This window comes from Vipera berus, assembly GCF_964194415.1.
Source record: "Vipera berus genome assembly, chromosome: 5".
NCBI classification, from domain to species: Eukaryota; Metazoa; Chordata; class Lepidosauria; order Squamata; family Viperidae; genus Vipera; species Vipera berus.
In genome coordinates, this window is record NC_138207.1 from 62,393,425 (window position 1) to 62,407,896 (window position 14,472).

The 14,472-nt window shown below is 35.5% G+C and overlaps 1 protein-coding gene across 1 annotated transcript in view; it reads right to left on the minus strand.

The window, feature by feature from the left end:
- Positions 1-6,670: 6,670 nt before the first annotated feature.
- CHST15 (carbohydrate sulfotransferase 15) overlaps positions 6,671-14,472 on the minus strand; it is a 65,143-nt gene continuing 57,341 nt past the window's right edge. Inside the window, exons 5-8 of the mRNA XM_081328726.1 lie at positions 12,576-12,732; positions 9,600-9,756; positions 8,776-8,923; positions 6,671-7,340 (exon numbers count right to left, since the gene is read on the minus strand). Coding sequence (XP_081184852.1) covers positions 7,150-7,340; positions 8,776-8,923; positions 9,600-9,756; positions 12,576-12,732 — 653 coding nt within the window. The 3' untranslated portion in view covers positions 6,671-7,149. The remainder of the gene's footprint in view (positions 7,341-8,775; positions 8,924-9,599; positions 9,757-12,575; positions 12,733-14,472) is intronic.

The following is a 14,472-nucleotide window of genomic DNA, read 5'->3' on the forward strand; positions in this document are numbered from 1 at the left end:
CAATTTATATAAAAATAGTTAACAGGTAAAGCCAGCAGCAAAATTAAACTTCAGAGCCCTCTGATAACAATCTATTATTACATTTAACTCATAGAAAGTTGGCAATGGCTTTTGATCTACCATAAATCACCTCAATAATTATCTCTGATCTGGATCAAATATCTTCAACTGATTCCTTAAAAGTTTTTACTGCAATCTTTACCAACAATTACATCACATTCCTCAAAGTCATAAATCTCTGTTGTAAATATCTCTGCAGCATTTGTTGTTCAAAGAATCTTTCTGCGTTAAATGCAGGATCTCTTGACCACTATTTTCAAATTGGATATAATAAGTCCATTCCACAATCTCCATCTATTTCTTAAGAAAGTCCAGTTCATCACTCACTGATTCTGTCATCTCTAAGCCTTTTGAATTCTTGTCCCTTTCAGCCTTTTCCAACGGGTCTGAATATCTCAAACTAGGCTCTGCCAGCAACAAATTAGGTTCCAATTCATCCAATTGTAAGGACTGGTTTAGCTGCTGTTACTTATATCTCAATGCCATCTTTTGGTTGATTTAAAATGATTGTCAATTTGTCAAACTTTTTATTTAAATTTTCAGTTTGAACTTGTAAGTTAAAAACAATTGTTTTTTCAGAGGCTTCCCAAAGGGCTTTAATATTAAGTTGATCTGGCTCTTGCATTTCTTTTATATCTCTTTTTATGGACATTATAAGAAATATATGATATATAATGTTCAAATCCTTAAGCTATTGTTGTTTACATTTTCATATAGCCCCAAAGTCTCTTGTAGCTGAGCTTTCACAACAATACATAAACAGCTCCTCTCAAGGATAGGAGAAGTAGAGGTTTCATAACAGAATGACTGCAGAAAAAACTGAGATAAGAGTTTCCCACAATAAAAACTGAAAAGGGGGAAGTATCCATCAGATGTTAAAAGGAATAAGACCAGGGCTTTTAAAAACTAACAGCATGTTCTGTACCAGCCTGCTACCGGCCCTGCAGAAAAAGCAGGGACAACCCCTTTACAAACGGCAAGAGGCTGGAATAAAGCCTGCCAAATTTATTAACATAAAACAGACACCAACCATGAAACAGGAGCTATGAAACAGGACTATTCAAGCGGTTGCCTTCAGCAAACCAGCCCTCCCACACATTCCCCTTTTATACAGTTCAGGGCGTGGCTTCTCTCTGCCTCCTTCCGAGGTGCCCCATTGCCTTCCTCTGTTTACTCCTGATTGACTGCCTCCTGCGTCGGGCGTCCTTGAACAGGGCCAGCTGTGGGTCATCTTCATCCACGCTGTCAGGCTCACACAGCTGGGTCTCCGTCGTGACCAGGTGGGAGGGGCCTGGCTGAGGGCTCTGCAGAGCCTCAAGGCCATCATCAGCAAGCTCTTCAACACCCCCCTCCTCCTCCTCTGAGTCGTCCGACCCAACTGCCGAACCCACAGGCTGACCCTGAATCACAACACAGCATACAAAATCTTTCTAGTATTTCCCACAATAAAAACTGAAAAGGGGAAGTATCCATCAGAGGTTAAAAGAAATCAGACCAGAGCTTTTAAAAACTAACAGAATACAAAATCTTTGTAGTAAAAATCCAAAGTAAATGTAAATCAGATAACTTTCACTACCCAGGAGAGAATCCTCTCACCATTGACTTCCATATGGCAAAAGCGATAGTGACTCACAAGTCCAAAACAATGCAGTAAAAATATGAAAAACATTCGCTTTAATATCCACCAAGGGGTTAGAATAAACCAGCATTCAACCAGTCAATTAACAGTTAAAGATGAAAGTCAAAAAGAAAAAGTAAACTTTAAAATGGGCATTTACAACCAAGTGCGCTTAAAAAAAATAGTTGAAAGGAAAAGATGGAGTCACAATCTTCCAGCTGCTCCTACCAAGAATGGTAATCATTGAGATTCTTCTTCTAAAGTAGGAACATGGTTGCCCAAGGGTCATCTTGGGTCATTCTTAGTTGCTCCCATTCAAATCTTGGGAGCATGCCACAAAGAATCAGCTTTGTAGCAAAATCAGCTCTTTGTTGGCAGGAGAGGGAAAAAAAATCCTTACATCACACCACACCGTTTTCGGAGGATTAAGCTTTAGTCATTTTCACTTGGAAAATATCAATTAACTTCATTACTTAAATATCAGAAGTTTCCTTATCGGTGATAGAAATATATATTTTGCTATTGCTTTCATCCTTGCTATGCATTTTTATTACTGTATTTTTATTGTCAATCAATTTTTGGATAGACAGAACGATTAACTCATCCCTTCCAGAACACCATTCCTCTACGGAACATGGGCTTTATCACTATTTCTGGGAAGGAAATAAGCAGAATGTAATCTTTTATTTAAGTAAAATACATAAGTAAAAAAAAACATAGATGATTCTGAGAGTGTGAGTTTGCACACATGCATATATGTGTTTAAGTATTCACATGTTCTCAATTGCCTTGCTGTTGACATAGGTGAAATTTGTGAATATTTTGGCAGTATGAATTGTTCACCAGGTCTTCCTGGTGCAACTAGGCATCTTTTTTACTTTGATACGTTCTCCATTGCACTGAGAAATAAATATGTATTCTGCGAAAAACAGCTCAAGAAAAGAGCTCTTTACTGTGTGTCATTTAAATGTACTAAAATGCTACCAGATTGCCACCTCCCTATTCAATTAGTAATCAGAGCAATTTCTTTATGAAATAATGTCCCCAAAGAAAATGTCTTTTATTCTAAGCTGCAACCAGTGACATCTCTCTTTGGGGCCTCCTATGTTTTAGAGCCCACAAATTGGTGAGCAAGTGTTAGATGATAAAATTGCTTCAGTTAGAACAGTATGCTTAAGTTGTATCATAAAGTGTAATTGGTTTTGGTTGTATCAGTCTAGTAATAATGCCAATGCACTCACAATGTAAACAATATCCCTAGCAATTGATATTGCTATATTGAAAGCAGAATAACTTCCAAATTGATCGGGGGAGGGATCACTTTTTACTACAGGCAGTCCTCAAGTTACAAATGTTCATTTAGTGACTGTTCAAAGTTATAATGGCACTGAAAAAAGTGCCATATGATCGTTTTTCACACTTATAACCTTTGTAGCATCCTCATGATCACGTGATCAAAATTCAGATGCTTGGCAATTGATTTGTATTTATGACAGTTGCAGTGTATCCCGGGGTCATGTGATCCCCTTTTGTGACTGTCTGACAATCAATCAATGAGGAAGCCAGATTTACTTAACAACAATGTTATCAACGTAACAAATTTCAGTGATTCACTTAACAAGTGTGGCATGTAAGGTCATAAAATAAGGTCATAAAATGGGGCAAAACTCACTTAACAACACCTAGCAACATAAATTTTGGGCTCAGTTGTGGTTGTAAGTCGAGGACTACCTATACTGAAATCAGAAACCAGTTTTTGTTTCAATCTTTTGTTCCCAGCATAGCAACAACTAAAAGAACGAGAACTCAAAAGAAATATGCACCTGATATAAAGTGGGAGAGATGGATAGTTAATATCAGCAAATCAAAAGGATAAGTTCACATCTGTAAGAGACAGAAAGACTGTTTGCTCACATGCCACACCAGGAAAATTTTTTAAAATAGATAGCAAGAAAGTTTATACCAGCAGAACAGAAAGAGACAACAATAAAGTGGATATATGCTGCTATTATGCTATCCCATGTTCAGGAGATTGTAATGACATGTCTCTAGCTAATCAGTGTGAGCCTACCTTTTCTTTATAATCTGTTCACTGAAATGGCGGTAAGATAATTTTTCCTTGGAACAGCAGCCTTGATCAGGGCATTTATAACAGGCCATTAGTAGCAGAGCACAGAGTCTTTCTTCAGATCAAAGTTCAAGCTAAAATGAAAATACAGAACCTAACTATAATTCAAATGGTGTAATCATGAGCCAGACCAGAACTTCCAAGAACTACAAAAACAGGCTACAAATACCAAACAGGCTGGAAAAATATAGCAATTGAAACAAGCCAAATGAACTTACTACGGGTGAGACGGATAAGAAGGAAGGTATTGTTCGCCTATCTATTCTAGTAATTTCATGGCCCACATTGCCCTTTAGGTAAAGCTCTTTTCCAGAGATTTGTTTTCCCCCTACACTTTCTCAGACTGGGCAATCTGTCAAGGTTTTCATGTGTCATTTAAGTAATTGTATGGCAAGGCTCAGATCAGCTGCTTTCAGCTGATTCCTCAATGTCCTGAATCAAACAAGGAACTCTTTGCATCCCAGAGTTAGTTGTCTGAAGCAAAAAAATGTTCTAATCAGCTTCTGTTTCACCATGAGATTGATCCCAAGGTGTCTATATTGTGACATATGTATCTGAACTGATGGACTTGAAAGTGGAAAAGATAAATAAAAGGGTCAAAATAGGGGAACAGAACAAAGGATACCAGAAAAAAAAGAAAAGCATGTTTAGCTGAATAAAATACATCTTGAAGAAGATATTGTGTACTATTCCCACCTGTTTTAGTGGTTCATGCAGATCAAGGAATAATCAAGTACCAAGATTAGATGTTCTTTATCAGGGCTTTTCAACCAGTGGTACGGGTACCACTTGTGGTACATTGGCACCTGGCAGGTGATACGCGACCATCCTACAAAGGTGGTAGCGGGGGAGGGGAATGAGCTGAACCGGTGGCAGCACTGCACAAGCCTGAACGAGAGATGGCTGGAGCTGCAGGGCTGTCAGGGCTCAGCGGAAGCTCCAGGATCAGTGCCAGGCTCCAGCTGGAGCTTGGCACTGATCCTGGTGCTTATGCTGAGCCCAAAAGAAGCACCGATCAGCTGTAATGTTGCAGCATCTCCAGGGTCTTGTGATTTACATTCAGATGGTTGGCAATTGATTCATATTTATAATGGTCACAGTGTCCCAGGGTCATGTGAAGGGACCAAAACCTGCTGCAACTACCCAGCAGACAGGGGGAATAAAAAGCAACCCCCCATCCCACCCCCGCTGCCAATCCTCAACAGAAATGCTCACAACAATGAAAACCTCGGACAGAAGAGTGCCGCTGGGCGGGCAGGCAGGTGTCTTGCTCAGCTGTGGCTTGGGGGGCACTTTCAGTGCCATTGTAACTTCGAACAGTCACTAAGTGAACTGTTGTAAGTCGAGGACTACCTGTATTTCCATCACTTTTTTCCTTTTTGGGGGGGGTCATCACATTTTTGACACCTTGCTAGGCGACTGGTGGTACTCAGATGTTGCCATATCCTAAAAGTGGTACAATGGGTGAAAAGGTTGAAAAGCCCTATTCTATATAAATTGAATAAATAAATAAATAAACCACTGCCACACAAACAGTGCTCTCTTGGATCCTACGCCAGCTGCAACTCCATTTTAAGTCATGATTTTTCTTTGAAAGTTTTTTCTGACACATCAACTTTGTTGTTGTTGTTGTTGTTAGTTGCGAAGTCGTGTCCGACCCATCGCGACCCTATGGACAATGTTCCTCCAGGCCTTCCTGGAGGAACTTTGGTTCATCAACTTTGGTTCTATTCTATTCAGATTTTGGAGAATAACTCTGCTATTGGACATAATGATGGATACAGTCCCAATGTAGTTTCTTTAGTTAATTTCTATTTATACGTCTGGAGCAGGAAAAAAAATGAAAATAAATAAAAAGGTAATGAAAACACATTAAAAATGTTCTTCACAACATTAAAAAATATTATGGGCCTCTTCCACATTGTATCTCGTGGTAGATTATATCCTAATGTCAATATAAAAACATAAGAATTTTTAAATGACCAGGCTGAGTTATTTTTTCCCTTCTTTCCCTATTTTCATTAGTATTATTTTGCTTTGCTGTTGCAGGGGGGAAAGGATTTCAAATAATTAAACTGATCAAAAGTCAATCAGGCAAAGCTCTTCTTGGCGCGAACACAGAATTAATTTAGTCAATATTTCTTGACTAGGTAAAATTTGGCTTGCTACATTTAATCCTGTTTGGATTTTTAATTGTTATAGTTATTTCCTCAGAGACAAAATTGAAGACTTTTCAAACTAAACTTCCACTCTTTTCTGTAGGTCTTGGATTTGTACCATGTTTAATACAGACTGAAATAACATTTAAGTAAAGCAACTGAAAGACATCATTTTATCACTTTCCACAAACAAACTCTCCCATGTTTTTATTCTATTTTACTGTAAATTGATCCAGAATGTTCTGGCTTTAATCTGGTGATTTTGTATAAACTCATATCAAAACTATTTGATTTAATGATTGAAAATGGACATTCTTCAGAAAATGATGTATGCTGCTAATAGTAATATAATTGTTCCTGGAGCCCACTTAAATAAAACATTCCATTAAATAAGTTTGCTTCATTATATTTCAAATTAAATACTTTAGGTAAGTTTCATGGGCTTATTGTGAGTGCACAGTCTGCCTACTGAAGAATACTATATTTACTTGGAGGGGAAACAATTTATTCCTAATATTTTTCCTATGAAATGAGATGATTGTTCTATATACTATGGGAATATTGTAATAAAGGCAATGTTATTTAGTTGTTACTGCATTTATTATTGTCTAATATTCTTTGGGGAAGAGTTCTTTAATCTTGGGATCATCCTCATTTAAAGTAAATATGGTGTGTCAAAGTAAAAATCAAACCACTAGGTTAAAATTAATTAATTTTTAATGGTTAAAAGCCATTTTGAACAGTTTCCAAATATTGCAAGATATATTTAAAAGTGAGAACAAATGTGCATTTTAGATATATACTGCTAATTTCTGTATTGTAATAACATTATTTTAAAACCAGAGGACTTAAGATTGCTTCAACCAAATCTATCTGTACACTGTTCTTTTGTTGAGAAAAAAATGGCAAAAATCATTATATTCCACTTTGGAAATCCAGTTCATATTCCACCATTTCTCAATAGGGAGTTCCCATGCTGACTCAAGTTCTGGAGATCATAATTTAGCACACCTGAAGGGCTCCAGTGTGGAAAAGAATATTGTATAATAGCAAATGACAGAAACATATGAAAATGCAGATTTAGTGACTTCACAATGGCAATTATTTACATCTGAAAAACATTTTTTTTAAAAAATATATCTTTTCTCTCCAAGCACTGCAGTGGTGGCTCTGAAATGGTCAAATCAGGACTTTTTCCATAAAAAAGCTTCATCAGAAAGAACTTCAGCAAGTTTTTTGTTGAAAGGCTGATAGAAATCGCACAGAATTTCTTTTGTTACAGGTAACATAGGGCCTAGATTTCGATCTTCAGGTCTTCTAGTGTTTGATGCAGGACTTTTAGTAATTAGAGCTTCTTGTTTTTCGCTTAGAGCACCTACGATAAAAATATATTTATAATCATATCTAATTTTGTTTATTCATTTTCTTAAGCATTTTCCAAGTTGTACAACATTCAATAAACAGCTAAGCCTTGTAATGTTACACATGGTGGTTTAATCAGAAACTATAAGCGACATTTGCTTTTTTTGTTTGATCTAACACCCACATCTTTTCTCCTTAAATCAGGTAAAAAGATAGTGGATGTTAAATATAGGCAGGCATAACTGATATGGCAAAGGCTACACTCTAAAAAGGGTTGAGGCCAGGGTAAAGAAATGAGCAAAGTTAAATGTAATTAAAATCACTTAAATACAATTATTAAGAGAAGGAATGGCAGAACCTGGGGGCAGAGTTAAAAGAGAGATCAGTCTAGAATCTCTACATAGGCATAAGTGAACTCCTTTTAGATTCCATTGACCCTTATCTTTCCCCAAGCAGGTGCTAAACGTTAGTTGAGAATATTCCTCTGAAAAGGCATGATTAGCAATAAATCATTTTAACTGAACCTTTACATGTGGATGTGATCTTTGGCGCTTGACAAGTTAACATGTTTCTTTCAACCTGTAACATTATACATTACAATTCAGTGGCTCGGGAGGATTATTCATGCATCTCTATCCTCAAAGACTATTTTATACCGCTTCACAGTGCTTTACAGCCCTCTCTAAGCGGTTTACAGAGTCAACATATTGCCCCCAACAATCTGGATCCTCATTTTACCCACCTGGGATATATGGAAGGCTGAATCCACCTTGAGCTGGTGAGAATCGAACTGCTGAACTGTTGGCAATCGGCTGGCAGTCAGCAGAATTAGCCTGCAATACTGTATTCTAACCACTGCGTCACCACAGCTCAAACTAAACTTTTATGAGTAAAGCCCAAATTGCTCCCATCCACAAAAGGCTGACTCACAGAAGACCATTTGTATTTAGCCTTTGCTGCTGTTTTATGTTCTCTTAAATCTACCTACAAATTCTTCTCTCAAAGAAAGATATATCTGAAGGGTATTGGAAGTGGTTTATATTGAAATATGCATTCTGACTGTTAATTTTGAACTGTTATCAGCTTTACTTTAACTTACTCTTTAAATTTCCTTGAGCTTTTATATGTATAGTAAAGTTCAAATTTAAAGACTAAGTTAAAGTAAAGCTGGTAACGCTACTCAGTTCAAAATAACAGTCAGAATGCATGAATTAAATAGACTAGTAGACAGCAAATGAACTAATTAAAATATTATATTTGAAGCTCTGAGCTGTAGAAATATGACAGCTTCCAATACCTTCCCAAAATGAATCCATTTGGAGCTAACTCTATCTACAGCTGTGCTGAAGACAGATAGCACAGGGGAAAGGAGTATGGCCAACAAGCCTTAGAAAATGCAGGACAATCACAATAAATCAATGATGGATATTCTTAATTAAAATTCGTACCTAAATCAAGAAACTGGAACACTATGTGCATAGTTAATTTTACATTAGATGCATGATCCTCTAACCGGAGAACTAATATTTGATCTTTATTGAAAATGCTCAGCCAGTCAAGGAGGAAAACAACATACAGACCAACCTGAAGTCTTACCTGAGAGAGAGAAGGGGGGAGAGAGGGAGGGAAAACAGTTGAAGTAAATTATTCCAGCTACATTTATATTCACATTGTAGGGAAGATTCTGAGATGGGAGATGCAAGGGGAAATGAAATGACTGATTAGGAAGTAATTAGCAGAGGTTAAACTGGCAGGTAGATGTGGAAAAGGGTCAGGTTGGGGAATGGGGATAAACAACAGGAAACACATGAATTTATATTATTATACAACTTTCCAAAAATGTTTAATTAATTGAGCTATACAAAAAAGGTTAAAATAATTTACAGTGCAAACTGACATACTGTAGAACAGATGGATTTATTTCTATTTTAGATGAGCTCCCAAGAATCTTTCCTCTCACTCTATTGGTATCATTTTTTTATGTCCAACTTCTTGAGGGGACTTAAAAAAGGGAAAAGAAATTAATAGTGCTCAAATTAAATCCACATATCGTTGTTTACAAAATGTGTGTCCTTAGAAACTACTCTCAACAACCAGATGTTGGAGAAAAGATCTCTAATCTAGCACCCCATGTGCAGTTATTTTTATTAAAAAACCATCATATGCATTTTCAGTTACTGGATTTTATAAAGTAGTTGATTCTTATATATTCTGACACTGATAATACTTGGCTTCAGAGTAGTTAATAAAATTTGAAATGAAATATACATACTGGCATGGCATTATTAAGGGTGTTGTTGTACACACAGGCTCTCAAAGAAAAATCTATCAAACAATTCTCAAAGAGTTGCAATGACTCAGCCACTTTTTCATGGAAGTCTTCTACAGATTTATTAGCACTTGCAAAGTAGAGATAATCAGAATATAATCTATGAATGAAAAAAAAATACATAAACAATTGAACTGTGATTATAAACCATGACATCTAGTTAATAAAAATAATAAATCAACAGTGCCCATGGAAGAAACAAATGATATTATTTGTATCATAAATTTTGTTTTTCGCAGTAGAACTTTGTTTGGCTCAGATATCCTAAGGAAAGAGCTTCTTTCAGATTTACTGAAAGTATCAGGTAATCCTCATTCTAGACAAAACTCTGTCAAGCTACTGCAATTCATCCAACAACAGTGGAATTTATTTTCCAAACATCAAAAGACTAGACTAGACTAGACTAGACTAGACTAGACTAGACTAGACTAGACTAGAATCTGGAAGAGACCTTGGAGGTCTTCTAGTCCAGCCCCCTGCTCAAGCAGGAGAACCTATACCATCTCAGATAAGTGATTGTCTAGTCTCTTCTTAAAAATTCCCAGTAATGGAGTGCCCACGATTTCTGAGGGTAAGCTGTTCCACTGGTTGATTGTCCTCACTGTCAGGAAGTTTCTCCTTAATTCCAGGTTGCTTCTCTCGTTGACCAGTTTCCAAACATTGTTTCTTGTCCTTCCTCTGGTGCTCTGAACAACCTGATCCCCTCTGCCTTGTGGCAGCCCCTCAGACACTGGAACACTGCTATCATGTCTCCCCTATTTCTTCTTTTCTTTAGACTAGCCAAACCCAAGTCCCGCAGCGATTCTTCGTATGTTTTAGCTTCCAGACCTTTGATCATCTTAGTTGCTCTAAAATAAAATCTTTATTACCATAATAGTTATTCCAAACATTTTCCCAGCATATCACTTATTCCTATTCCATTTTTTTATGGCAGTTGAATAAAATAGTCTTCAAGAGTTAATCATTATATTGCTGCTGTGTAATAATAGTCATTCTACTTAGTCTCTTTGTTACCTTATCATTCTTTTCTAATGAACTGTATCAGCAGTACCCAACCTTTGTGGTTTGGTGGCCTGGCTAGGGGGGAAAGGGGAACTGGGCTGCCCACTAAGCCCCCGCTTGCACAAGTTGAGCTGCATGCACATGCACACTCCAGCCACCCACTCACAGAGGACAATTCTGAATAGGCCAGAGCCCAGTAGTGGGTCGTGGCCCGGGGGTTGGGGACCCCTAATCTATGTAATACTGCAAGTGCCCACTTCTTGATTCTACATTGCTTCATCTGCAATGATGAAGTTTTCTTGGAGCTCCGCCTTCTGTACCACCAAATTAATTAGCTTAGTGATGACCCATTTAATATTATCTTCATTTATAACTTTCTTCAATTCTTAATAGCTAGACAATTTTGAAAGAATTTTAAAAGCAATGTTTCCTCCAATGACTTGGAACTGAATAGATATGTTCATATTATATACTTCACTGAATCATAAAGGAGTTATTTGGCCATACAAACATGCAAACTAGAAACCTAAACCAGAGGAAAGTACTTTTAGCCTGAAACTATCCAAGGTTGAGTAATTCAAATTGTAGCATCAGTCCATTTTAAAAGACAGATTAAAATCTAGAGAACCCATTAAATAGCATACCATCTTTGACTACTGTAATTTTCACAAATATCCCTAGGCCCACAGGGGTAATAAGGGAGTGAAAGCAAGTGAATAATCCAATTCTGTCTGAAATTGCACGAATTCCAATCATATCACCTGATTTTCAAATTAGTTGTCCTACATAAGATGCTGCCTTAAGGATTTATATGAAAAATTATGGGTAAGGGTGAGTCATGTGAACATCATATATTAGACTTTTCCCTATGCAAAATGTTGGATGCAAACTGTTAAGAGATATATGCGCAGACTATTTGTCTGCCTAGCAGTTACTAAAATAATGTTTGCATTAAGAATAATTAATTTAAAAGCAATGACTATATAAACTTTTAAAAAGCAATCATTGCATGTTTGAATTTTATTTATGACAGCTTTCATTAAATGAAGTTTAATATTCTGAACTACTTGTTATTTCTGATAGCATTTTTTCTCAGATGTGGTAGCAGAGAAGTTAAGCCATCCGGGAGTTGAATAAGTTGCTTATTTATTCATGTGTATCTCAAATTAGAATATTGATACGTTTACAAATTCTAATTTGAGATACACATGAATAACTGAAAGACAGCTTGTGGTCGTAATGATGGCAAACAAAGAATTATATCAAATATGCCACTTCCAGCTTTAAAAGAAATCTAGAAAAAGTAATATGGATGCCTAACACAAGTAATATTAATACAAAGCAATAGTTAATACCACCTTCGTTCAAGTGCAGGGATATTTTTAGAGAAGAGTTTTTAAAAGTCCAGATGGCTGCCACAAATACAGAACTGAAGCCCGATCACTTTTTTACATGAATTGTACATGTGATGCACATAAATGGGCAATAGCATCATCGCAGCTATTACTATATCCATTTATATGTATAAAGCATGAATCTGGTGTAATATTAGATAGGATGAAAAACTTCACATATATGGTGAAGGTCAAAATGCTAATGATAAGGCACAATCTCTGAAAAGGAATCAATATATCAAGACAAATAATGCGTGGGCCTGGTAGAATAATTTCCCATCACCACAAACAAACAAACATAGATATTCACTCTCTCACACACAGTGTGTCTGAGAACAATGGAATCATAATATTTCTCTTACAAAATCAGGAGATCTGACATTTATTTGAAATTGGCATTCTCTCTGAGTATGCAAAATTGAAACTCTTTAATCTCAAATAGTTCTCAACGCAATGAACTATTAATTACTAGAATATGTAAAACCAGAAAATATTCAAAATCTTAGAAATATTGGATGCTCACCTTTCAACAGGATCTCTAAGCATAACAATAAGCTTTGCATTTGGTTGGAAGGCATGAATAAAATCTGGTATTAAGAATGGAGGTTCCCCCTCTGTACTATTGTCATAAAAGAAAATCCAAGCATTGTTGTCCCACATTGTTGAAGCACTTGCTTCTCCTAAAAAAGACAAAATCTATTGATGATTATCCCTAATTTTAGAGACATAAGTAGAAATTTGTTATAAATCATATCTCCCAAATCTGCCATTATCCATGTGTTGTACATCGACTTCTATCACAAAAACTGAATAGAACTAACGTGCTAAAATTCAACATGTAGGAAACAGAAGGCTCAGCAAAAAAAATATGAAGCCTATCAGCAGAAATATATCTAAAAATATACACAAGTTAACACAAAGACTTTGGTATCTATGATATATATTGATGTGAATGAGCCATGTAGTCCATTTCCTTTTACACACAAAACATTCTAAAATATTGAGTCTACTTTCTTTTGATATTGTTAAATTTATATTTTACAAGTCCCAACGTTTGGGTATATGTCAAAGATATTTACATTTTAAATAACATTTATACAAATAAATAATGAAACCCAATGTATGAAGTCATGTATGGATGCGAAAAAGGATGATTTACAAAGACAGAAAGGTATTGAAAAGTATATTCATAAACTAGATTTAATAATTTTCATTTCCTTATCTCAATTTTTTAATTTCTATGGATTACTGTTTTTTTATTTTCTGCACTCTGTATAACACTGCTCATCCTGAAAAACAATAGTATGATTATTAATATGTATTACTTACATGATTCCTGTAAATGCCAATGAACTTTACTTGCTATGTGCTCAAATTCTTAGTATACACAGTATGAAAAAATATTATTCTGGAACATGTGAATTTCCCAGACATATTGATGATGAGTTTTGCTAACTAACCGTGCATGAATGAATGAAATAAATTTTACCAATCTACTGTACATGTCCAATCTTTTTTATAGAATTTGCATTACTATAATGTGGATTATAGTATGTCCACTATGAGACATATACGGTGGCACATATTCATTTCTTGTTTCCCTTTAATTGGCATAATTACTGGTATGTAGATTTCCATTGTTTGTTTTGTCATAATTTATATTTGGCAGTTTGTTCTTCACAACTTATTAACTTGGCAATGGCATTCAAAAGTACATTTCCTACAAGAATCTTATCTATTATGGACTTGAATTACTGTAATATTGATGAAAAGGAATTCATATTCAACATGAGATAAATTAATCGCTACTGCACTGATAAACCAAGTCGCAATTGCACAGTAAAAAATTATACAAATTTTTCATAGAAACTAAAAGTATATAACATATGATTAAACTATTACTTTTTATTACAGAATAGTTCTAGATTGTCTGTATAAAATCCATTATAAATATTCTGGTGAAGTCATTGTTATAATGATAATAAATTACTAAATCCTGTCTAGAATGCTTGGAGTTTTGTGTGTTGTGTAGCACTGAGGAAATAGCCATTGTTTCATCAGGCAATATAATTATAACTCACTAATCATTTGATTAAGAGACATTTTTGAATGGAAAATTACACTGCCTGTTAAAGTTAGAGGAATGTTTACAGCTTTAATTATATAAAGTTTAATAACATTGTTCCCTAAGTGACCTTCTGATTTTCATATCCTTTGGATATATTATGAAATAAATTACATTTAACAAGTTAATAAAAAGTTTAATATAGTATGCATGCTGATGAAGAGCTGAAGTAAACATTTTTTAGAAAAGTTCATTTCTATAAAAATGCAACAGAGGCCCAACGGCTTCATAATAATGTTCACAACTAATCTGTTAAAGAACATATAACATTTGTTTATAAAAGCTACAGATCCTA